This window comes from Melanotaenia boesemani, chromosome 13, assembly GCF_017639745.1.
Source record: "Melanotaenia boesemani isolate fMelBoe1 chromosome 13, fMelBoe1.pri, whole genome shotgun sequence".
NCBI lineage: Eukaryota > Metazoa > Chordata > Actinopteri > Atheriniformes > Melanotaeniidae > Melanotaenia > Melanotaenia boesemani.
Genome location: NC_055694.1, coordinates 4,191,774 through 4,218,337, shown reverse-complemented (window position 1 = coordinate 4,218,337; position 26,564 = coordinate 4,191,774). Strand labels below are relative to the sequence as shown.

Below are 26,564 nucleotides of genomic sequence, written 5' to 3'. Positions count from 1 at the left end.
AGGCCTCACTGATCTCTGCTCTCTCAAAGACACTGTTATTCTGTCATTACATGAACCTTAAATTGACAGGAATTGTTGGACTCTGCTGTGTCTGTGTGTCCTACCCTCCCTTTGACCCTTTAGCCTCTGCGAGACTAAAGCGGCCGTTCATTGCCAGCGGTTACAGGGAGGCTAGATCAGGGGTGAAGCTCTGGGCACACTATTGAAAAACAGACACAAAAAGGAAATTATAGATGTCTTTAAGAACCTTGTAGCTGGTCTATTTATATCCAACTCTCTGGAACGAACTTTAAACTGTAGTCACTGCTGGCTGAGCACAGCCTCGGTGTATACTTCAGGGACCTGCATTAGAGCAGAAATGGAGTGGAATTGGTGTGGTAGAAAACACAGTTAAGTCTATTTCTTTTCTGTCGGTCAAACAAACAACAAAAAACCCCAACATTTAAGATTTTCTTGGCTATTAAGATATTTAAGATTGTCAATTTGTTAAATGTTGGGTACAAATAGAGAAATAACTGTTCTCTTTGGTCAGGGGTCTGCAATGTTTATGAATATAAGAGCCATTTTTACCACCTCTCCCACTAGAGTAACATAGTTTAAAAGTAACTTACTATAAACTCTTAAATAAAACTCTTAACATTTTATTGCTTTTTGTTAAGACTGTCAAAAATAACGCGTTAGCGGTGGTAACTAATTTATGTAATTAATTGTGTAACATTTTTAATGCATGTGTGGGATGACATCCGTCATTTCTCTGTTACGATGGTGGGACATAGGGTTCGACAACCGCAGTTTCCCTGCATGTTAAAAAAGAAAAACAACTTTTCCTGCAGTTAGGCACAAACCAGGCTAATCCAGTCCTCTCTGTGTCTGCGCTGCCTCCTTCCCCCCTCTCCTTCTTTCAGTGATCAGCTGATTGACTTTTCTTTCACTAGCACCATCTCTCATTGAGTTTGTTTATGGTTCAGCTGCAAAGGAGGAAACTAGCGGTTCATGGTTCATACCAACACATGTTTACCCCAAAGTATTGTTTTTGGACGCACTAGGAATAGTAAGCAACATATCAGTCTCATGTCAATCAGACCCATGTTCCTGTCATGTGAAGCTAAAGAATAAAACATGTTAATAACTGCAGCCTATTTCAGTTAGTTTGTAATTATTTCAAGTAGCTATTCAGTATTAATGACGTTTGCTTGTGACTAGGGCTGCACGATTAGTCGACGTTGTCGACAATAGTCAACAATAAAAATAGTCGACAACGAATTTAGCCGTCGACTATTGTCAGCGAAAAAAAAAACAAAAAAACTACAGAGTGAGACATCGTCTTCTAATCCCATCTCTGCTGAGAGTTGCACAATGCACATGCGCAAAGAGAGGGGAAAAAATACAGAGTGAGACATCGTCTTCTTTTTTTTTATCTCTGCTGAGAGTTGCACATGCGCCATAAAGTCCGCCAGGGGAAAAATATGGTGGCGGACCAGGGAGGAAAACCGCGGCGGAGAACGTTAAAAGTCTGGGATAGCTTAAACTTACAAAATAAAATAAATACATGTGAGATTTGTAAAGCGGACCTTGTGTACCACGGAAGTACGTCTGCAATGCTCGAACATTTAAAGAGGAGGCACGTCGGACTTACTTAACAACCTCATGCAAGATTTCAAAGCTGAAAGTGAAATAAGATCCATACATAATAATCATGAGATACATAATCCGATTGGTTGACTAGTCGTTTTAATAGTCGGTGACTAATCGACCATCAGAATAGTCATTAGTTGCAGCCCTACTTGTGACACAGCTGTAAAATATGCTAGTCATCAGACAGCCGTGCACACTCCTATGAAGATTGATCAGGTGAAATGGTAAATGGTTAAAATGTGAAACAGCAAATGGAAGGAGACGTCTTCGCTAAATCATTGATGCTGTGCAGATGTTGGAGACACAGGTCTGATCATTTAGTGGCCATGAATGAACAGGTTCTGAGATACAATTACAGAGCAGGACCTTCTCTAACAAAGTAGCTGACCGGTGGTAGAAAGGATTTATACTTCAGCTATGCAGGGGCGGGTCTAGAAAAGTTGTGATGGGGGGCCAGGCAGGAGCACTGACCAGGAAGAGGGGGGCACAAATAAGACATTTTTTAAAGCTCAAAGTTAAATGACATCATCACGTGGAAAATGTTTGATATCATGAAATTAACATGGTATTATTAACGATACGATACAGTACATCTTTACTCTCCAGTCAGTTGTTGTAAATAGTCTTTTTATTGTGAGTACTTTACCTGAAGATGAAGAAATGGATGTTGCTGTAATAAAAATAAAAATAATATTTATGTAAGAATTTTCCTTAAACCTTCAAAAATAACTTTGTATCCATGACGACAGCATTGCTGTCCCCACGTTTAACCGTAAAAGTCCCCACAAGTTGGTGTGCAGACACACACAGACACACTCACACACCTGGTCTTTGTTTGGTGTGAAAGTGTCAGATGTCTATGAGGACAAAGACAGGACAAAACCCCCACACAGTTTGAGAGCTACTCGAAGGTTAAAAGGGTGGTGGCGTGTGTGTGTTTGTGTGTGTGTGTTTTTGGCCAGCTCCACCTCTTTCTGAGCAGCTGTGTGTTTCTGGCTGGAGGTGTAATGATGTTACTGTCAGTCTGCTGAGTCCGAGTCTGTGCTTGTTGTTAGTTGTGGTTAAGATAAAGCTGGCGTTTGAGTGTCCCATCATTTGTCCCAACGTTTGTCCCGTCGTCCTCGCAGCAGCTATCAGAACGGCGCTAAGTGCAAAATATGAACCATGCTTTTGTCTTTTGGTAAATATTAACAGTAAATTACCTACTACAAATTGATGTAAATGACTTTGTGTAATCCATTTAAATAGCTGCTCATCAGTCTGAATTTTGTTCTTGGAAAGGATGACGCCCATAAATACACAGATTTAGATCAAAATATAGATAAACTTTATTATCCCTTTGGGGCAATTTGCTGTGCAGCCTCACAACACATAAGGTAAAAACACCCCACAGTTAAATGATCATTTAAATCTGTTTGTTTTGCATCAGGGCAGATCTACAATTCAACATTTTCTCTAAAAATGACTTTTATGATGTGTAAGCATCTAATGAAAAACAAGTTAATGACATTTTCAGTCTTTATGAAAGTTATTGAATGAGAACATTTTCACATAAACCCCGTAACCATTATAAAAGTTGTGTGTACAGTAAAATATTTGTTGTTTAGGTTTGTTGAAAACATGAGTCAATTTTTTTTTAAAACTTAAGACCTAAACTTCTTCATCACGAGGCCCATTTTGTTCTACCTCCTGTTTGACATGACATACGCAAAATAAATGACTCATACGTTTACAGCTACAAGAGCTGTAACAGAGCTTAGATGGATCTAGACCAGAAACAGACTTGGCTGCAACACCGGTTCATGTGATCACAGTTCATCTCAAATGCTCTTAATGTTTGAGACGTGTGATGCCCAATTCAGTAACACCCCTCCTGTGACCTGTGGTTTATCTGTGTGTTTTCATAACCATTGAGAATTGGAACTGGAAAAAAATAAGATAAAATAATGTGTTAACTTGCCCAGCCAAAGTTAGGAGCAAAAGTTACTTCATTCCTCATTGGAAATGAGAACATTGAAAGAATGTCATTGTTTGGCATTGCCGTGAAAAACATAAATAAAAATATTTAAAGAAATGTGTATGATTTAAATCCATTCAGTTGAATTTATAATCTGAATTACTCTCCATCAAAAAAACTTTGCTAGTGGAAATTCTGATTAGCTGATAATTTAAGGAATCTACCAACCACATGAGCTTGTGATAAAACAAACAAAACAAAACAGAGTTTTTGTGAGAGTCCTGTTATTTGGGTTTAGTATGTGCAGCTTTTAAAATGTGTACTGCGATGTTTTAATTTAACTTCTTGTGCTGAGCCCATCGCTCCTGCTCCAGGGTAAAAATTTGGGCTGGGGATGTTTATTTTTCTAAAAAGCTTTTAAACTATAATAATAAAAAAAAAACTATTGCTGCAATAAACTAAATACAATAGAAAGAAAGTCTGTGTTACTGTGGCAACGGCTTATTCAATGTCATTTCCGATGTTTCTCCTTTCTCACCTTCCATTGCTCTGCGCTGACACTTCATCCAGCTTTATACTCCTCTTTCTATGACATCCAAAAAACTAAATTGAATCAGCTGTGGCCTCCATTAATTCATTTCATTTGCAGCATTTTTTTAATTGGTTATGTGAAACCATCATGGGCTCCACAGTGATGAAGAAGGTAAAATAGAAGCTGTCTTCCTCCTTTTCCTCCTCTCTGTTGCCGTCAGTCAACTTTAAAGCAAAAATAAAAAACAGAGAAATTAAAATAACATCTGCAGAATTAATTTATTCATAACAATTTCTAACCTTGGTCTGTCTAAATCATAGCCTGTGTGAAAAGCAGTTAATGGTTAAAAAATAAAGTTGAATGATTTTTTTTCTTATCTAGTTTGTTCATTTAAAGGCTGTACAGTTGCATGGCTGCACGTTAACCATATTGTATGGATTGGGATGTGTTGTTTACCTCCATTTACCTCTCATTTTTTGTTGTAGTCATTTCTAATAGAACAGCAGTTCTAAAACTTTTTCAGCCACGACCCCAAAGATAACATACATTGGTGTTCGCGTGATTAATGGGCTATCTTGCAGCATCCTCTAAATGTAAGGCTGGAAAACTGTCAGAATCTTCATAAATAAGGAGAATAAAGTGATTTTTGGTGGTTCACTGATGTGACAAGGCACCTACATTCCCAAAATCAGCTTCTCTTGCAGAGATAATGTTAAATTTAGATTTTTAAAATGGCGTGTGTACTAACTTGGTTTTTTATGTTAATGTGTTAAAAAATTTAAATGCTAATTTCAAAGATTTATCTTTTTATTAATGGCTTAATTTTTAAACCCCCGGTAAAAATCCCAAATTTATTTGATAAATGTAGGCTATTTATTTTTTATAATTATCTGGCGACCCCCATGGCGTCCCAACCCTCAGTTTGAGAACCACTGTTCTACAAATGACATCTGACTGGCCCATCCTCCATATTTTAAGTTTTACCTGAGGATGCTGAGGGTGTTGATCTTAGTTTCAGACTTGATTCTCCAAAGTATGTTTGCAGCTAAACTGGTGCAGTAAGCTGCTGGTTTTACAACCTTATCTCTACGTTTTGGTCATGTTCGGACCACATTCGACCTGTTAACAACCAAAGTATCTCCATGACAACAATTTTGTCTTCTTTTTTCTGTGTCTTCATTTTAAATTCAACATCTGCTACAGCTTCGCTGTCTGAACTTTCTCCATCCATTTTCACCGCTCAACATATAACACAGCTGCTCTGCTGCATGTTTAGTGGTGCAACAGTGAAATAGGTCCCCCCTCAAGTAGTTTTCTTCTGCACCAGGTTCTTAACGCTGTTAATGCTGGTGTGGTGTAAGACAAAAGTAAAAACTGATTTTCAGTATGAACCGGTGTGCCACCCAGCACTTGAATTTTTGAAGGAAACTGTGTTGTTTGGTGTTGAGGCTAAAAGAAACATTACAGCCCCCCATTGTATTATTTCAAATTAGGGTTAGCCTAATTTCCTCATATAGCCAATTTATTAAAACATGTATGTGAGGTTATACTGGGGCACAGCTGATGATTAATGGGGTATGTACCACAGCAAAAAGGTTCGGGGATAACCATACATGAACTGCCAATTTACACTATTTAGGAAATCCAGGACCTAACGTTTTCATGTCAGTATGGTGTTTGTTCCAGGGCATCAAGTAATTCTCTTGTAGCACTTCATTGCTGAAGGTTTTTATTAAAATTAAATTCCAGTGTAAAGCTCGGAGGATGTTGTACAGTTCTGCTGATGAAATACAAATTAAGGTAACCTTGAATTATGTAGAATTTTCTTTGTAACACCAATCCTTGTCAGTCCTCCCCATCGGTTTTCTCCTGTTGCCATGGTGAACAGGTCCTTTGGCCACAATGAAGAAATTAACACCAGTCTTAATTAGACTTAAAGGCTTCAATTACCTTCATTCCTCCCGCCTTCTCCTCCTCTCCTGACCTTCTCTTTCCCCTCATCACTTTCCTCTCACACTTGAAAGGCAGGCTGACACATTAACATCCAGCCACGAGGCAAAATTAATGAGACCACTCAGCCACCATCAACCCTCTGGGATTATGAACTGTTACAACTTCCAAAATGATCCACCTTAATCCCTAAAAATCTACATCTCACTAACTAACCAGCCTGAGAGTGGAATCATTTTGGAGTCTGATTTAAAAATTATTTTCCAAAGAAGTTTAGTTATCAATTACTTATTTTTAAGTGATAATGTAAAAAGAAAAATTATTATTATTATTATTATTATTATTATTATTATTATTATTATTATTATTATTATTATTATTATCCTTTCATTCTAGGTGCTTCTGTGTTGCATTTCCAGTCTACTCTGTTTCTAGCTGAACTCTGAGGTACTACTTGTATCCACCACCTCTTCTCCCAGGATGTAGACAGTGCTTTGTTTACTCCTGTTCCTGCTGAAGTAAACAAACATCTCTTTGGTTTTGTTTGTGTCCAAGATGAGGTGATTGTTTCTGCATCATCTCACAAACTGGCTGACCAGTTCTCTGTACTAAGCTTCGTGTCTATCACTAATACTCTCCACAGCTGCAGAGTAATCAGAGTATTTCTGCAGATGACAGGACTGAGAGTTGTGCCGGAAGTCTGAATCGGACAGTGTGAAGAGAAATGGGGAGAGTACGGTCCCTTGTGGTGCTCCAGTGCTGCTGACCACCATCTCAGACACACAACCTTCCAGTCTCTCAAACTGTGGTCTGTTTGTTAGCTAGTCATAAATCCAGGTGGTGGTGGAGGTTCCACCTGGAATTTATAGAGCTTCTCAAATAACAGAGCAGCTGAATTGTATTAAAAACACTTGAGAAATCAAAAAACATGATCATCAAAGTGCTGCTAGATTGGTCCAGATGAGAGTGTGCTCTCTGAAGCAGGTATGATGACGTCTTTTAAAATTTGAGATGTTAAGGTAACTGGTCTGTAGGCTTTTGGTTCAGATGGTTGTGAATTTTCAGGAACAAGGCAGGATGTTTTCCACAGCACAGGAACTCTTTTCTGACTTGGGCTGGGGTTGAAAAAGTGCTGAAGAATCCAACATAGTTGTTTTGCACAGTGTTTCTGAGCCCTGGGGCCGACACCATCTGGACCTGCAGCCTTGTTCTGGTTCAGTCTTTCCAGTTACTTCTTCAGCTGACAGCAGGAGACAGACAGGCTAGAGGTGGAGACAGAGGAGGTCTCAGGACATGTCCACATGGACACAAGTTTAAGTCTATCTACTGAAGTTTCTTTTTTATCGTTTGGACAGTTTGTCCACACGGAAACAGCAATTGCTAAGGAAAATTGCTTGAAATTGCTTAATTGCTTGAAAGCCGACGGGTAAAAGTGTGACTGCCCCTTAATTTACTGAAAATAGGCCTGGAGTCGGGCTCATCCTAATAGTTGCTCCTGCACCACTCTGCGTTCTGCATTCTGTTTCCAACGGATCGGAGACGGACCCCTCCCTGCACTGCAGCTGTCAGACTGAGCTGTGACGAGCTTATAAAAGCAAGTTTTCACTATTCAGAAAATGGTGTAAGAAAATACAAAACAAAGAGTTAAAGCTGTTTGACAAAAAAAAAAAAAAGTTGACCCATCATGACATGTTTAAAAAAGTAAAATGAATAAACTTATTTAAATCCAATAAAATGCTCTGATTGGAAACTTTGGGTCTCTGCATTTCTGTGAAGAACATATTTCTTGCATGAACCACCAGTAACAGTCCCCATGGCAACAGCATCTCCTTAAGTCTGTGGAGAGCGACAGAAAAACTACAAAGATCATGACCCCATCCTACCCAGATCCTAAACTTATGGAGCAGCCGCAAGATGTGCCTAATCCACAAATGGTCCTCCCTGCAGCCCACAGGACCAAGAATCTGCTGCCAGCGTCTCGATGTCGGCCATCAGATGAGCCCAGAGAGCTTCATGGCAGAAGCCTGAGCTGTGTCAGTGGTGCTGTGGAGATACGGGTTAATAAAGAGGTGGTTTTCGTAGTCGTATACGATTGGTTAGCAGCCTTTTGCTTTGTTTAATTGAAGCACCACCATATTTTCCTGCTGGATTACAGACTGGTTCTTCTCTAAAGGAAGAGGTGGAGGAGGATGAGGAGGGATATATTCTCATTATATGTCCTTCCTCCTCCATCTTCTGGTTCATCCCCCCACCTTATACATCCCTTTTTTCATTTTCTATGTCTTCTCACAGACACCAGATCTACCTGTTTTTCTCTACCTGTCTCTGCTTCCTGTTCACTTTCTTTCCACTTTTCTCACCCCCAACCCCCTCAAATACTTCCTCTGTCCTCACAATGTCTCTTGTTCTGCCCTGCTGCCAACACTGCTGGATAATTAGCTCCTCAGATGTGTGTGTGTGTGAGAGAGATTGTTCAGAGATTGCTTATGTCTGCAACAATCATCATCAACACCAACACTGTCATCATTATCTTCATTAAGTAGTATTATTATGCTGATGGTGATCAGCATTCTTACTATGTTTGTCATCTAAAAAACGAGAGCTGGTCTAAATTTTATTTATGAACAGTTGAGTTTTAATTTATCCACATTTGTACTTCATCATCATCATCATTATCATCATCATCAATTATTTATAAAGCACTTTAACACCAGGAACAAAGTGCTTTACATCTAAGGTAGAAAAAATAAAAGCATAAAATAACATTAAAATAAGTCTCAAGTTGGGCTTAAGGTCAATGAGTAACAGTGAGTTTTAAGACGAGTTTTAAAGATGGAAACTGAGGTGGCAACGGTAGGTTGTTCCATAATTTACAGGCACTAATAAAGAAAGCACCGACCCCTGTGAGCTAAGGACGACCAGGAGCAGCTGAGTGGGCGTAGAACAGCAGAGAAGCTCAGACAAAGAAGGTGGTGCAAGAGCATCCAAAACTTCAAAGGCAAACATAAGAATATCATATTTGACTCTAAAGCGCTCAGGCAGCCATAATAGGGGTTATGTGCTCTCTTTCTTTGGGTTCCTTTTAAAAATCATGGTGCAGTGTTTGGAACCAGCTGCAGCTGTGCAAGTTCGGACATATCTTACCAGAAAGAAATTCAGCCATCGCCTGTTTCCTTAAATAATGAAAGCACAACTTAACTTAGACAGAAACTGATGAAACATCTGATCATTAATCACAAACATGCATTTGGAGTCAAGTATTATCCTTAACAAATATGAAGATTTTAATCTTTCATGTGAAGTATCCACTTCAGTGGATGCTTTTTTAAAAGATGTTTTCGTATAATATGAATGGGTGTGGTTGGTATATTTGCAAACACTTCTGTGGACATTAATGATTTATACACTGCCACCGACTGAAGAATGAATAAATATTTTTTAAAATGTAATATATACACTGTAATTACCCAGTTTGCCTCAGTGATAAACAGAAAAAGAAAATGATATAGTTTTATTTTTTTTATAGAATAGATAATTAAATATAATCAAATATTATTTTACAGAATACATCAAAATAAATAATAAGTAAAATAAGATTACAAATAAAGAAAAAATATCTGGTAAAAGTAAGGAATTTAGGCCAGAAAACTATGGAAAAGGGATTTCAAATCACAAGAGTTCTTTTGTTTTTTTTTTAACTGTAAAGTAAAGTAAAAAAAACGTTAAAATTGTTGTTTTGTCTTCTAAAAATTGTGCAGATGTACCTCCAGATGATTTCCAAGCCAAGTGGTAGCTTGATTTCGGATACCAATGTGGAGTGTTGTGTTAGTTAAACATGTGTGATCAACAGTGCTGTTATTAGACAGATCATTTAAAAATCTGGCACAATATGGTCCAAAGCTTGAATAAAATTATTTAAAACCTTTAAAGTGGCCGTGGCTTTAAGATGCTGCAGCTTGATGCAGAAAATGAGTATATGTGAACAGGCAACTTAGAAGAAACTGAAACTGTTTTCCAGGCATGCTCGTGTGTGAAAACATCTAAATATGTCAGCACATACCCTTCCACAAGGAGCACATGCAGGTATGCGTTCAGTTTTGCTTGGTGCTGCTTTCTGTAAGTACGTCTGTGTGTGGGTCTCCATTAGATGAGGAAGGATAAAGTCGGAGGATGAAGTGCAATGGAGGTGAACATAGAGAAGGGATGGAAAGGGGCATTTTGCTTTCACAACATGTATCTTAGCAACAAACTGCTTTGGAACTGGTATGGAGAAAAGGTCCAGGGAAGAAAACCCACAAAAAGATGGGGAATGAAAGAAAGAGTATCAGCTAATGATGTGCAGTTGGTGGCAGTGAAGGTTCAGCAGGTCAGAGCAGAGACATGGAGGGTGAGACAGGTGAGGCAATGAGGTACAGCATCTACCACTAAAATAATATTTTACACAAATAAGCAACTGAAGGAATCTAACTAACGTGTGTTGGCTTATCACTCTCCATCACCTCTGACTTTACATCATGTTTTTGTAACAAGTAAAATCCTCTGGTCTGCTGACCTGAGAAAGCAGACGGCTCATCTGGCTGCAGCACACAGACAAAATGACACAGACCTATTAAAAGGCTTCAAAATAAAGTTAACTCAAAAGCGGACTGGAAGTCCGTAGAAGGAAACCGAAATCTTTGGGCTCAATTCAGAGTTGTAAAGAGTCATTGCAATGCGTAGAAAAGGTTTTGCATGGTTGCGAAATGGGTGATTGCACGACCACAGCAGCATGTCCGACTGCATTTCACTGCCACCTTGTATGTGCATGTGACATATAAACAACTTAAATATATAAACACTGTCACCCTGTTCATGACTCCAAAGAGAAGCCACACATCTCACTGTAAGTAAGTAAATGTTTATTTATATAGCACCTTTCAAGATAAAATCAGAAAGTGCTTAACAATAAGATAAAACACTAAATAACAGTAATACAGAGAGAATAAAAACAAATAAAACTAAGTAAAATAAAACTAAGTAAAAGCAAGTTTTAAAAGATGTGTTTTTAGCTGCTTTTTAAAAGAGGTCATGGAGTCCACAGATCTCAGGCTTAGAGGAAGGGAGTTCCAGAGGGCAGGAGCCACTGCTGCAAAGGCTCTGTCACCCTTAGTTTTCAGCCGTGTTGGTTTAACAACCAGCAGATCTTGATGACTCGATCTCAGGGACCTGCTGGGCACGTAGAGCTGTAGGAGATCCCTGATGTATTCAGGTGCCTTGTCATGTAGGGCTTGATAGGTAAAAACCAGAATTTTAAAATGCACCCTGTAATAAATGGGCAGCCAGTGCAGCTGGATTAGTAGAGGAGTGACATGGGTTTGTTCACTGGTTTGTGCTCAGAAAAAAGAGCCTAAACAAATGTGTTTTCCATGAATGCTCCACAGGACAAATGTCTGTCCTGATGTCACAGGAGATGCTCATGTAGTCCAGTATGTGTGTTTTTACTCAAGTGTGTCCTGCAGATGACCACCTCGCCCTTTCTGACTTTGACCCCTTTGTTTGGCCAGTAGAAAGTATGGGGAGGGGCATTTCCAGTGCATGTTGTTCTGTAATGTCCTGCCTTAAGGTGCCCCCTAAACCCATCACATACAAACACACACACACTACACACCTATCCCCAACCAATGGCCTACATAGCTGCATGTGTGTGTGTGTGTGTGTGGGTGCATGCTGTCACATAAACTAGAGTCCCAGGCCAGTGATGTGCCCTGCAACTGCAAAGAGAAGTGGGGGCAGTCCTGTGTATTTCAGTCATTTTAGCTCGAATCTTAATATCTGTGTACATTTGTGCATTATTTCTATATTTTTAATTTGATCATTTTGTGTTGGCATTTGAGGTTTTCATCGCTTAAAAAAAGTATATGTGTAATTGTGTGTTTATTTTTATTGCTCTTGTTGTTAGAGAATATTTATGTTCTTCTTTTACACGCCTTCCTGTTGGTTAGAAAACTCAAACATTTTAGCTTTAGAAAGCTAAATGAAAGATAGCTTAAATAAACAGCTATAGAAAATAGTTGTTTGATTTGATTATTTTTAATTGTTGGCAGAAAACTACAGTCTCTGTGTGTGTTTGTGTTGTTTTGTGTCACATTTGGTTTAAGTTTCAGGGAAAATGAACATGGGACTAGACAGGGGAGGACAAATATTATGTCCTCCCTTTCAGTCTCTTGCATCTCACTTCTTCTTTGTGTATATATGTGTGTGTGACTTTTCCTGGAGCTGTGTTGTATGATGGCCAGGTCCTGATGTGGCAGGCGGATGTCGAGGGAAAAGGGCGCTGCTGGCTTGGCATGCCGTACATAGACATCAGAAATGTTTGAGGTCCAGTATCACAGTGATTGAAATTACTCTGATATGTGGTTCTTATTTTCTTAGAAAATACAATTTGATGCTCTTTTTTTATGGAGCCAAAATAAAATAAATAAATAAAATAAATAAATCCCCAACCTTTCGTCAGTTAAATGTGGGAATTTAAGACTAAGGCAGGATTTTACATGGATAATTTCACTTTAATTTCAACCTTGTGATAAATTAAAATGATGTAACTGAATTTAATGGGTTAATCAAACTGAATAGTTTGTCATTGGACCAGAGACGGAACACCAGGTATACCATTCAACGGCGGCTCCACCGCTTTATTGTTCCTAGAAATCCTAGAAAAATGGGCAACAGTCTGCCTACTCTATGGTAGCCCTGGAGGGACATTACCAGTAAAAACCACACCTCAACAATGTGAGTTTAAAGAATTGAATGAAAGTGTGGAGGTCAGCGAATTAAGGATATTCAGAAAAGAAGCCAGTTAATGAGTGTCAGTCATCTGTAACCCTAAAGGTCTTCAGGTTGCTCCACTATTACTGATACTATATCAAAGCATCATTCAGTCTATTTTAATTTAGTGTTCCACCTGTTATCTCAACATGATCTCTGTAAAAAAAAAAAGGAACAAACTCAGATTGCTGCAAAACAATAGGTTATCCAGCATACAACCTCAGTGAACTTAATCACAAAGCTAATACGGACAATGCAACTTCATTAGAACAAGACTCTACAAAGCCAGTGCCCAGCCCCACTGCCCTCAGGGTGTACAGAGCTCTGAGGGGCAGGGAGGCCTCGTTTGGAAGAAGCCTGATTCTGCTAGTTCAGGAATCACCAACTCTGAACCTCTTACAACAGTGTCCTGCAAGTTTTACATTTTTTCCTGATGCAACAAACCTGATTAAAATGACATGGTTCTGTAACAGCTTGTCAAATTTTGGACCAGCCTATTAAAGACCCACTTATTTGAATTAGGTGTGTTGCAGCAAGGAAACATCCAAAAACTGCAGGACACCAGCACTTGAGAACCACAACTGAGGATCTCTGCTCTAGTTATTACATTACATTATTACATACATACAACAAAAGACACCGCTGAGTGGTACCAGAACTGGAATAATGTTAAGACTATCGTGCTGAGTGTATGGCTGTTGTTATTGATGCAGTTGTTTGTTGTTGTCATTTGTTAAATTCATTCAGAACCAGCTGGGGGTGGAGAGGAAAGGAAAGAGATGTCAGCAAGCAACATTGCTCTAAGCCTGGGATATTTGTTGAGAAAAAACAACAATAGCATCAACAATGTCATAATGAGTAAAGAGAGTAGAGATCAGCCCAGTGCATCATGGGACTTCCTCCAGCAGTCTAAGCTTACAGAAGCATAGCTAAAGGGATGGCTAAAGGCACATTTTTGCTCCCTTCATGTGCAAAAATAGATGTGTCCATTTGAAATATCACTGCCCTCATACCTCAATGAGTCCTTCAGATTGGCATGATTGTTAAGCAGTGCATCCACTAGGGGGCAGTGCAGAGTTCAGAACGCACTTCTGAGTTCTGGTGTCACATTCAGACAATACTAAAGATAAGGCTCCGTATCCGTCTTTGGCATAGAGCATAAATGGGCCTTTAGGAAGCCAGTCCTAACTAGATCAGGGTTCCAAAAAGGTAGGGGGGGTCTGCTTCCTAAAGGCAAACTGGGAGCTGGTTCTACAGAGAGGGGTCTGATAACCGAAGGTTCTGCCTCCTAATCTACTTTTAGAAGCTTTAGGAACCACCAGTAAACCTGCAGTCTGAGAATGAAGAGCAGTATGAAAAGAAAAAGAAAATATGGAGCTAACTTTATTGTCATTTTAGCAGAGCAACAATGACATTGAGGATGCAACACCACTTGGTGTACAAAACAAAATATGATAACATAACATTTGGCAATAATCAGTGCAGGAAACAATGAATAACAATACAAAATAGTCTAAAATACAATTCTTTAAAAAAAGGTGCTAAGTAGAGTCCAGATAAAAACATACACATATTGCACCATGGTGAATGGTGGTAGCATTAGCTTTATAAAAGGACTGAGGTATATACACAGGAGCTGATACTGTGTGTAGTGGAATAATATTTAGGGAATAGGCAGGAGTAGGTTAGGGCTCGTATGAATTCAAAATGCTGATGGCCGTAGGGAAGAAAATGTTTTTGAGTCTGGAGGTGCGCACCTTGACAGACCTGTAGCGCCTGCCAGAGGGCAGCAGGTGAAACATGTGGATGCTGGGGTGTGCGGAGTCCTTGGTGATTTTCCTGGCTTCACAGGTGTAGCGGGAGGTGGCGATGTACTCCAAAGAGGGCAGCCGATTATTTTTTGAGCTGGCTTCACTACCCTCTGCAGAGCTTTTTCATCAGTGGCTGAGCAGCTAGCATAGCAGACAGAGGCTTTGTAGGTCAAGATGCTCTCAATGGCTGCCCGGTGAAAGGCCACAAGGTGCTTCCTCTCCAGGTTATTTTTCCTTAGCACCCTCAGGAAATGGAGTCTTTGCTCTTACGTTTTTATTGTTGCTGCTGTGTTGGCGGATCATAAGAGGTTGTCTGAGATGAGGGTTCCCAGGAACTTAAAGATGCGAGCCCTCTCCACGCAGACCCCTTTATGAAACACGGGGTCTGTTCTGTTCTGCGTTTTTTTCCTGAAGTTCACTATAATTTATACACTGAACATAGATCTTGGGAACAAAGTATGACCTAAGGCAGTGGTCGGCAACTGGAAGTCTGGAGCCGAGTTTCTCCAGACAACAGATACAGCTCCTTTTTTCTGTGTCATCATGTTCAACTTAAACTTTTTCCATTTTTACCACTCAACATCTCCCAGCTGCTCTGCTGCATGTTTAGTGGTGCAGCAGTGAAAAAGGTCCCCCCTCATACAGTTTCCTGTTGCACCATGTTCCCAGTGTTTAGTCTATTTAAAACAAGTGTTTGTGGTTTAAGACAAATTCATATCATAACACTAATAAAAAAACAGTGTGATACACCGACCAACACTACCTCATTATCATCTGAGCATTCCAAAATAGCTGCTATAGTTTTCATAAAACTGTATTTCTTGAGCTGCCTGTGTCAAAGATCAAGAGAGGTAATTGTTTCATCCTGGAGATGTGGTTTGGTAACGCATTGCAGGTGAGGAAAACATCTAGTAATTGCCCACCATACATGTCTAAGTATAGAAAAAATAGATGATTAAAGAAGAAATTGTATAAAAAAGTTTGCTTGCAGCATAATTATTTCAGAAGGGTATTTTACCCCTAATTATTATTTCCATAAACCTGGTCTTAACACCATCCACTATATTCCCTTCGTTGTGTCTTGTCTTTCCTCAGCATCCCAGTTACAACCCCACTATCATTTTGTCTTCCTTCCCCTCCTTCTGCCTGCTCCTTTCTCCTCTCCTGCAGTTGTAATAATAATGGGGATGGGTGGAGGAAGTTGAAAGGGTGGACATTAGAAACATCTCCTCTGTGTTCAGCTGCAAATGGTTGCCATAGCAATGCTTATTACCTGCACTTTGAGATGAAGGGGGGTGGAGGGGGTGGTGGTAATGACAGAGAGCGAGGTAATGGGTCAAGAGATAGTGTCCTATTCTCATGTGTGTGTGTGTGTGTGCATGTGTGAAGGCTTTAGTTCATTGACTTTTCATTAGAAGCTTGATATCTGGTGAAGGTTGCTCTGGGAACATCACTTCATAGTAATGATGACATGTCCCCATGCAAAGTTCCCTCCACCTATCCACATACCCATCACATTCATCTCCTTATAGCTCACCAGGAGGCTATAGTTCAATCCAAACACTGAACATATGCATTGATCAAATAAAACACTGGATGTGCCTGAACTTTTTACAGTTAAATGAAGATAAAATTATAATAGTCTTTGGAGCCAGTGAAGGAAGATTAAATGTCAGCACTCAGCTTCAAACAGTGATGTAAAAAAACCAGCAACCAAGAAACCTGGGAGTTGTCATGGACTTACACCTGAATTTCAGCATCATTTAAAGAACATCTGAAGGATTAAAGGACTGATGTCTCAGTAGGATTTATGCATCTATCTTTGGTAGACTAGATTACTGTCCAGGATGCTGCTGCTTGAGTCCTCGCTAAAGCCCTGTTTCCACCGAGGGGTTCAGCTCAGTATGGGATGGGTCAGAACGCATTCTTATTCTTTTGTGTGTGTTTCCGCAGACTAAACCTGGGAAGGGTACCAGAATAACTGATCCGAGCTGCCCAACTTTTTTAGGAGCCTTCCACTGTGGTCCCAGTCTTAAGTTTTATTTCCACCAGCGGGCTGGGTGAGGGCAGTTAGGGTGCAGATATGGTTTGTAAACTGTAATTTCGTTGCGTTTCCACAGCCAAACGTAACCTTACCTGCCGGATAGCAATAGATGCCTCAGCTATCTAGCAGCATGACGCCATTGCAGTGCAACGCCTCCCCAAAGCAGAACCAAAACACAACTCAGAAACAAAGGAAGATGATGGTGTCATCCAGCAGTTTTTTTTCTTCTTGGCGGTGCTTCGAAACGCAATTTTAAACAGAGATTTAATAAATAAAAAAATAACATGTTTCACTAAATTGTTTTGTTTTTATGCCAGGTTGCACGGGAAATGATAGTTTTTTTAAATTGCAGTGTGTCAAGCTCCACCCTTTTGGGTCAGTTCAGTTAGATTGGTACCCCAACAGAAAGATCCCAAAATAGTAATATGAGTTGGGTCGGATATTAGAGTGGAAACACAAAGAAATGCATCCCGTCCCAAACTGCCCGGACCCACACCCGTTAATGGAAACAGGGCTTTACTGATCTGACCCGAAGAGTGGAACTGGACACGCTGGAATTCGTTTGATTGGTTTAAAAAAATCATCTCTTCCTGTGTGATTGGGAAGTAAGAGCAAAGCAGCAACAGCACCATGTTTATACGATAGAGTTTCAGCAAAGCTTTTACCATAAAGTGATGCAATAGGTCTCATAAACTCTACGTATCAAATATGATATGCATGCCGTTAAAGGGTTATCAGTGTTTTTCTGGTCTTTCAAGCACAAATCTGTCAGGATGAATTAAGTTATTATCTGTACATCCTGTGTGTAATGTTCACCTAAAAATGTACTTCCCGGTCTGCATGTGACATTATCACCATGTCTCCTATCTGTCTGTAAATTTAAATTAAAGCAAGTTTTTCCTTCCTTACTTTACAGTGTGTGGATGGAGTATCGGGAGGTGACTTGAAACGTGTAGCGGTGGTGGAGGATTTCTTCGACATCATCTATGCCATGCATGTTGAGATTGGCACAGATCCAGGAAAAACACCAAAACACGCTGGCCAGAAGAAAACCTACAAAGCTGTGAGTATATTACAGCCTGTGGGGTTTATAGTCTGTTTAATAACCTCTGATGTCTGTTTCTTTTTCTGTCTTTCCTCTTAAAGCGCTCCTGTCTAAATGTCACGCTTGCCAAGTTTCAGCTTGAGATCAGAAACAAACATATTTTTAGTTATTTTAGTTATTTATAAGAAAAGAAGTCAAAGATTTGCCTGTTTCTCATTTTCTTAATGTATTTATATTTTATGTTAATCTGTATATTATTTATTGGTCAGACAAAATAAGCAGTTGGATGACTGTTGAAACAACCTGTTCAGTTCCAGTAGCTCTGTCTGTTCATCTTCCGACATCGCCCTCTTATGCTGGCATTGTGGTAGCACAGCCCCCCCAGTCACAGATGAGACACATTTCATCCAAATTACATTATTCTGATCCTATTTGGATCTTTTTCACTTGTTAATTTAGTCTTTTAGCTTATGATTATTGAAGCAGGAGCTGTCTATCCATCTAATTTCTATACACAGTTATTGCAGTGCAGAGTCTCACAGGGCTCGGGCCTATCCCAGCAGCTACTAGGCTAGAGGTTGGGTACATCATGGACAGGTTGCCATCCCATCGCAGGGCCAGCCCAAAGAGACAAAAAACCACTAATCCTGGCTCAAACACTCTTGCTGTGAGGCAATGGTGTTCATCAGCTCACCATGCAGCCCGAAGCAGGACTTGTTTTTATTTTTTTTAAGGATTAGAAATTAAATAACAAAGAAAAAAGAAGCAGGTGCTGTTAAAAATGATTTTTTTTTGTTCTTTATTATTACACTTAATCTTTTATTGGACGTGTCATGAGGGTTTCATATACATATATTTATTGTCGGAATGTAATTGTTTATTGTCTGTACGGGCAGTTGCTACATACACAATAAACACAATAAAGTATCTTCTACTCTATTCTACTCTATTCTATTCTATAATATTCTATTGTATTCTATTCTATTCTATTCTATTCTATAAATAGTCTCTTCACAAACAGGTGTACTGCTCAAGAACCCTAACAGCCCCCACTAAGTCACCACTTATCACTTCATTACTCACAGAAAGTCTGGGAAGTTCAACTTTTAGGTGAAAGGAAGAATCATGTGATGGTAAATCCTTCATTTCAAACAATTCATAGAAACAATATGGAAAACAGTCGGGGCAATACATCACAACAGAAGATATCAGTGTCTGAATAACTTATTTGTTAGATGTGGTCTTTGTCTGATGATGAAGACTGTTTACATACAAGCTGTCATTGAACCAAAATATTTTGTGTTCAGTATTTTTTCAGTCAAATTTGGCATTTTAATGTTGACTGAAACTAAGTTTTCTTTTAGTGGTGATTTTTTTTTTCTTTTTTATTTGGTAGGAGAGCTATAGACCAGGAAAACCTTACAGGTTACATACTGGGAGAAATGTGAGAGGCTGGAAGCTGGCAGACATAGAACTTTCTGCACACTTGTTGATCTTTGGCTGCTCCTGATTGGACAATATTATTACATTATATCACAGTCATTTAGCTTTTATCCAAAAGTGACATACAATGGTTAGGCAGTAGCGTTAAAGGTAATGCCTAAGGACCCAAATGGAAGGTGTTAATATTCATCCCCTGGGGGAATCAAACTCTGGTCTCCCACATTGGAGACCGATGTTCTGCAATATCGCTAAAACTGTCAATTTAAGCTCTGTGATTGGTGGAAAGTTTGACAGGAAGTGTCTTCGTCATAATATCCAGGTCAAATAAGAGGTCTATTTGCAACATAGTAGTAGTAGTGAGCTGTGATAAATAATGGTGTTATCATGGATCCCTCATTGTGGATTTACTATATATATATTTATAACATGGTCTGGGTGAATACTCGATTCTGATTGGCTGGAGGGTGTCCAATAAAAAGTGATAATGGACACCTATAAAAGAAGTTCCAGTCAAATAGACTTATTGTTGTAAATTATTGCGCTGACTAAACGGTAGTTGAGTAACCATGGCAACAGAAACTCAGACACCGGGCTGCAGACACACTAGATAAGGGCTACTCAATTCGGTCCTACGAGGGCCGCAATCCAGCAGGTTTTCCATGTATCCCTGCACCAACACACCTGAGTCAAATTAGGTGGCTCTAACAGCCAATCAGGTTCTACACAATGACTCATTAATTTGACTCAGGTGTGTTGGTGCAGGGATACATGGAAAACCTGCTGGATTGCAGCCCTCGTAGGAGCGAATTGAGTAGCCCTGCACTAGATCATGACTGTGACGTGCTTTAAGCAGGCGCAGGCTTATTGGGCTCCGTCAGTCCAAGAGAGACGAGAATGGAGCAACATTTTGTTGTCCCGCAACGTCCCAACCAGCGGTGGTCAGGGTCCACAAACGTTAAACCTCCGTCCTTCAAACGCCACTATGGACATGTCAGTATCTTTATGAAATGTCACGATCAACAGCAATGTTGCATTTAATTTTAAATAGGTCGTCGCCTGTCCTTCTGTCTTGATTACCTTTCCTGAAATAGTCCACCCAGCTGCTTCTTGTGAAAAACTTATGACTTTAACGGTAGAAAAAACAAGATTGATAATTTATTTAATATTTTTTTCTTTCGTAAGTGACCATGGTATAAGCAGGATAATGCCCTTCGAGGTGTCCATTATCATAAATTAATGTTGGACGGTTCACGCCTCTGCGTTGTCCATTAATTTATGATAATGGACACCTCGTTGGGCATTATCCCTTAAATATGTGTGTATATATATGTGTGTGTGTGTGTGTGTGTGTGTGTGTGTGTGTGTGTGTATTCCATGAGGGCTCCAATCTGGCAGATTTTCAGTGTATTTCTGCTTCAGCACACCTGAATCAAATTAATGGATCTAACAACCTATCAAGTTCTGCACAATGACTCACTAATTTGAAGCAGGTGTGTTGGAGCAGGATACTGGAAAAACTTACTGGACTGTGACCCTCGTAGGACCAAACTGAGTAGCCCTGACCTAAAGGGTGATCTATCCATCACAATTCACCCCACAGAGTTATCCACTGCCGTTTCTGAGAAATTTTTGACTACATAGGCGACTGCTTGAGGATTCTGTTGATCCAATGGAGTTTTAAGGGTTAATGCTCCTGTACTTTATTACCTTGTCAACACTGTGATGTGTCTATTTATTTATTTTTTCTTCATCATACCAACTGAATGGCCTTTTTCTTGTATTCTTGTCGACATCTGTCTCAGATAGCAGAGACGTATGCCTTCCTGCCCAGAGAGGCGGTGACTCGTTTCCTGATGAGCTGTGGAGAATGTCAGAAGAGGATGCACATCACTACCACAGGACAGGAGTCCAAAGGTACCGACACAACACAGCAGAACATGTCCTCCAGTCAGCGATTGTGGTTCAACTCAGCGTGAGCTTAATGTTCCAAATCAGGAACTTTTAAATGATGCTGAGGTCATTCATCAAGATCACCTTTATGCATATTTATTCTAACAGAAGGTGAACAATGAATGTCTGCACGTTAATTCCATTTGTCTACTTCACACTGTTCACACCACAATCAGAGGAGTTGGATGTTTCAGGAATAGTTTTATTTTTGAACAAGTACAGCTGCTCTCAGTCAACCCAGAAGTTAACAAACTTCAATTCTGAGTATTTAAGAAAGTAACAGTGAGTCTTAGAATATCTGTGTGTGCAGAATTATAATGCAACTAGGAAAAAAGGAAAAATGATAATTTTCCTCTCACTTTGTTATTTTCATCTGATAAAGTGAGAATAATAATAAGAAAAAAAATCAGTTTACAAATGAACATTTCTGACATTTGAAAGAGAGAAAAAAAATTAATTAGTGTCCAATACAGCCAACCTTCTTATCAATAACAGCCACACACTGTCTGTTCATGGAGTCCGGCAGTTTCTTGATCTGTTGACACTCACAGCCTCCCAGACTCTGTTCAGAGAGGCGGACCGTTTCCGTTCACTGTAAATCTCCTGTTTAACCCTTCAGCTCTCTGCTGCTGGTTTAATGGTGCAGCAGTGAAAAGGTCCCCCCTCAAACTGTTTCCTGCTACACTGCGTTCCCACCTTAAGAGATATCCTAGATGGTTTTGAATATTTAGCTTTGCTGTCTGCTTCTTTTATTTACGTCTAAGAGGACATATATGTACAGAGATTCCTCCTTATTCTCTTAATCTTTTAATATTATACATTAAAGATGGTGTGATTTTCAAAGTCTTCATAATTTTATGTTGAGTAACATTTTTCAGAAACTGTTCCATAATTTTTAGAGCCAGCTTGTCTCAGTTTGGTGAACCTCGGTCCATCCTTGCCTCTCTGAAATGCTCCTTTTACACCCAGTCATGTTAGTGACCTGTTACCAGTTAACCTAATTAGTTATCGGATGCTTCTGCAGTTGTTTTTTATTTGTACCATGTTTTGATTTTAACATCTGATATGTTGCTCATGTTCTATTGGGAGTAAGATATGGGATGATGAGATTTGGAAATCATTGAATTTTGCTTTTATTTGCTTTTTACACAGCGTTCCAGCTTTTGGGGAACTGGGGTCTGGATGCAAATACATCTGAATTTTTCATTTTTTTTTTTCAATGTTGTCTGTTTTGCCGCCAGCATCCATACATCCCTGCTCCACACCCCCATTCCTCTTCTCTGCACCCGTCCTCCCACTCCCTCCAGTTTCTTCATCCCTTATTTCCATTTCTCCCTTTGAGCTTCTCACCCACCATCTTTGAATCCTTCTCCCTCATCACTCCCACTTTCTCCTGTCCCATCAGTATATTCCTTCACCCCTTCTTCTTCTCTGTCATCTTGTCTTTCCTCTGCTCCCCATCTATCCCTCCTCTCATTTTCTTTCTTCTCATCCCTCATTAGATAAAGGAATTATTGCTGTGTCCCCTCTCTCTCTTTTTAATTTGCCTAATTAATGGCTTTTAACAAAGACAATGGTTCAGGAAACACTCATTTTCCAGAGTCTCAGGAGAAGGAAGGAGACAGCGTTGTGGCTTTGGGGCTGGCGGGAGAAATCTTAAATTTGGAAGGAAAAGATGGAGAGAGGAAAATTAAAGATGGGAATATCTGAAGTACAAAGATGTGTAATGTTAATCCAGAGGGAGGACATGAACATGATGAGTATTTTCTAACACAGTTGGTCCATCTCATGGACAATATCTCTGTTTAAAAAAGACAAAATGTTAGAAGATAAATTATTTAATTAGAATATTTAATAATCTGTGCGCAAACACACACACACACACACACACACACATGCAGTCATTATGGCAGTGAAACGGTGTGTGTTGCGCTTTGCTGCTCAGAGAGGGAGCAGTTAATTGCCTTTCGACACTGTGGGGGTTCAGCCTCCCTAGCGCTCGCGCACACACACACACACACACACACACACACACACACACACACACACACACACACACACACACACACACACACACACACACACATATACACTTGCACAAACACATGCACTTGACCTCATCCCCTTTATCGCTATGCTGAGTGTATTTTGCTAAAGTTCAGTTGTGAATTATTAAATGCAATTAATCAGTGTGGACGGGGGGCTTGTTTAACTGATACAGATAGCAGACAGTGTGTAGAGGGTGGGGGGACGGAGTCTTTTTGTTAGAAAAAATAAATAAATATAAACAAACAATCATAATCATCGTCAGGATCGTTGTTGTTCCAGGACACTTCCAGCGGTGTCCTGCAGCATTGCTGTTAATGTCACTGGAAACCCTAAAAAACCTCTTTGAGCTCTCAAGTCCAACTAATTTATTGTTTTCATTTATTTGGTTTTATTGACTCATATTTATGTATTTATTTTCATTTATTTATTTATTATTTATCTTTATTTATTAATTATTGATTTATTTAATATTAAATTGTACTTTATATTATTTCATATTTTTCTTTTTGTTATTTTCCAGAATTTTTGTTTCTGTATTTATTTAGTTTTTATATAATTGCAAATAGATTCAGGCATTGAGGGGTTAAACATTTATTATATTGCTGAGTAAACACACAGACAATAATCAAACCAATCAAAGTTCAGTTGTTTTTGTAGCTGCTGGAATATTGACTGAAGTGTGCCTCTGTTGTTAGGTTACCTTCATACCCCCCTACTCCCATCCCACGTCGGCATATATTTAACATATTAGTTACCCGTGTGTATAAAATAGGCTCTATTGAACATACGAAGCTGTAACATGTCACTTTTTGCTATTAATAACAAAAAAAAGCATATTTAAATTTCACAACAGTATTCAGTTTAACTTTATTTAACACTTTATAAATTGTATAAGAGCAACCGAAAGCATTTATATAGAGCAACAAAAACATAAAAAGGACACAACTATTAATAATAAAGTTAATTAATAAATAATAACATACATTACATAAAATATATTTCTACTTTGGTAGCTCATTAAGTTTGGGAACCAATCAGAACTGGGTTGGTCACAGGGGTGGTCCTGGGCCCCCTGGCCCCTCCCCCTAGAATTGCTTTTGCATCATCATGTTTAACGCCATCATTGTCATTATCTTCACCATCATCATCATCATCAACAACACCACCGTCATTGTCGTCAACATCATTATCATCACCATCTTCATCATTGTCATTATCGTCGTCAACATCATCATCAGCAGCTTCATCAATGTCATTGTCTTCAAAATTATCACCATCTTCATTACCATCTTCATCGTCATTATCACCACCATGATTGTCATCAGCATCATCATCAGCATCTTCATCGTTGTCATTGTTACCGTCAACATCATCATCAGCAGCTTCATCAATGTCATTGTCTTCAAAATTATCACCATCTTCATTACCATCTTCATCGTCATTATCACCACCATGATTGTCATCAGCATCATCATCAGCATCTTCATCGTTGTCATTGTTACCGTCAACATCATCATCAGCAGCTTCATCAATGTCATTGTCTTCAAAATTATCACCATCTTCATTACCATCTTCATCGTCATTATCACCACCATGATTGTCATCAGCATCATCATCAGCATCTTCATCGTTGTCATTGTTGTCACCATCTTTATTGACGTCAGTATCATAATTTTCATAACCATGATCATCATCATCAGTGTCATAATCATAACTCTGTCGTAAAATCAAATAAAAAAGTTTCCAGACCCAATCTACCAGAACTTTGGTCTGGATCAGACTTCAGGTTTTCCAGACATCAGGATCTGATGAAACACAAACTGGACCCAGACCCCAGTCTTGGTGGCTTATGTGGCGTCAGCAGATCAGCTTTGTATGATCAGCTATATATTATAGATACAGAGATCTGATATGTTCCTTGTTTTCATTTTTTATGTTCCCTTATTTTGGTTTCCTCTGTCCATGATAATATTTTCCCTACAAGGCTTCCAACGCCACACTGATCCTTTGCTCCGTGTCCACGTTCATTCACTAGATGCTTCAGATCATTGACAATTCCTTTGTGGACGATATGTCCAGTTCTGTTTGTCAAAGGCTGCTGTCCTGCAGGTTGTTAGATGTTTCTTGCACACCTGACTCAGATAAACTGGTTGAGGAGATTCCTTTCATTTGAATCAGGTGAGTTGGGGCAGGGGAACATCTAAAGCTTTCAGGATTTTAACCCTCCAGGACCCATGTTGGACATCCTTTCTTTATGGAGTCGGTAAACAAACTGCTGACAGAAAAGAAGGAAAGAAAAAGAAAATTTAGTGCATTTTAAAGCAGTTAAAATATTTTGTTGTGAATATGAAAAAGACAATGGGAAAAATATTTTGAGTAGATTGGTCCCCCCTCACCTACTCCTCGCTGGCTGTCTACTTCCAGCTCTACAGTGCCCTCTGGTGTTGGCTTTCAGACAAAACATTACTGAGAAGACCCTCCAGCAAAGCAAGAAGCAAACAACAAAGGACAGAATCAAATTTTTAGAAGATTATAACAAGTTAAGCAGGTTTAAATATTTAATTTATTGTAGTCTACAAGATTTTTTAATCTAAATAAACAGATTGCGTGCTTCTTTGGCCTTTATAAAGAAAAATGTTTAAGAGGAAACAAGAAGCACATCCTATTACAGGCAATGTGAATTGTCCAAGTCTATTCATATTGGGTATGAGTCATTTTCCTGATAAAATCATGACAGCTAAACAATTTAAATAAATCTACAAGTTATTTAATCATGGCTTCTTCTTAGTTTTTCACACACTACTTCTGCATTTTGGCGTCATTATCAGATAAATAATAATATGATGTGATATTTTGTTCAGTTAAGCTTTTATTTGACGGGTTTTTAGATGTGATGAGAGCCAGGTGGCTGTTTTATGTCCTGGCATGTAAACACTGATGGTGTACTTTCTATTTTACATTAGTGTATATGGAGAAATATTATTATTTGCAAATGTGAAAAACAAATGTTTGAATGAAATTTTCTTGCCTTCCCCCTAGAAAACGACAGACCGAGTTCTCTGGTGTCAGACGTGATCGACTACAACCTGCCTCTTACCACAACCTACATGAAGCAGATGAAGCTGCAGTTCATGATCAATAAGGTGCGTGAGGTCATCTCTAGTCCACCTTGGTGTACCTCTGTTTTAAACCAGTAGACTCTTTTGCACATTCAACAAGTTTTTATGACAGACTGTGGAAAGAAACAGTATCATGTGGCTCAAAACTAATCCTAACTCGGTCACACCCCTAGTCCTTACCTATGCATGTTAAAAACAACAAAAATAACACACATTTTTACCCTC

General features: G+C 39.2%; 1 protein-coding gene across 2 annotated transcripts in view; it reads left to right on the top strand.

The window, feature by feature from the left end:
* LOC121651244 (nucleolar protein 4-like) overlaps positions 1-26,564 on the top strand; it is a 128,334-nt gene that overhangs the window by 11,616 nt on the left and 90,154 nt on the right. For both annotated transcript variants that reach the window (XM_042003265.1, XM_042003264.1), the window contains exons 3-5: positions 17,650-17,796; positions 21,024-21,135; positions 26,260-26,363. In XM_042003265.1, coding sequence (XP_041859199.1) covers positions 17,650-17,796; positions 21,024-21,135; positions 26,260-26,363 — 363 coding nt within the window. The remainder of the gene's footprint in view (positions 1-17,649; positions 17,797-21,023; positions 21,136-26,259; positions 26,364-26,564) is intronic.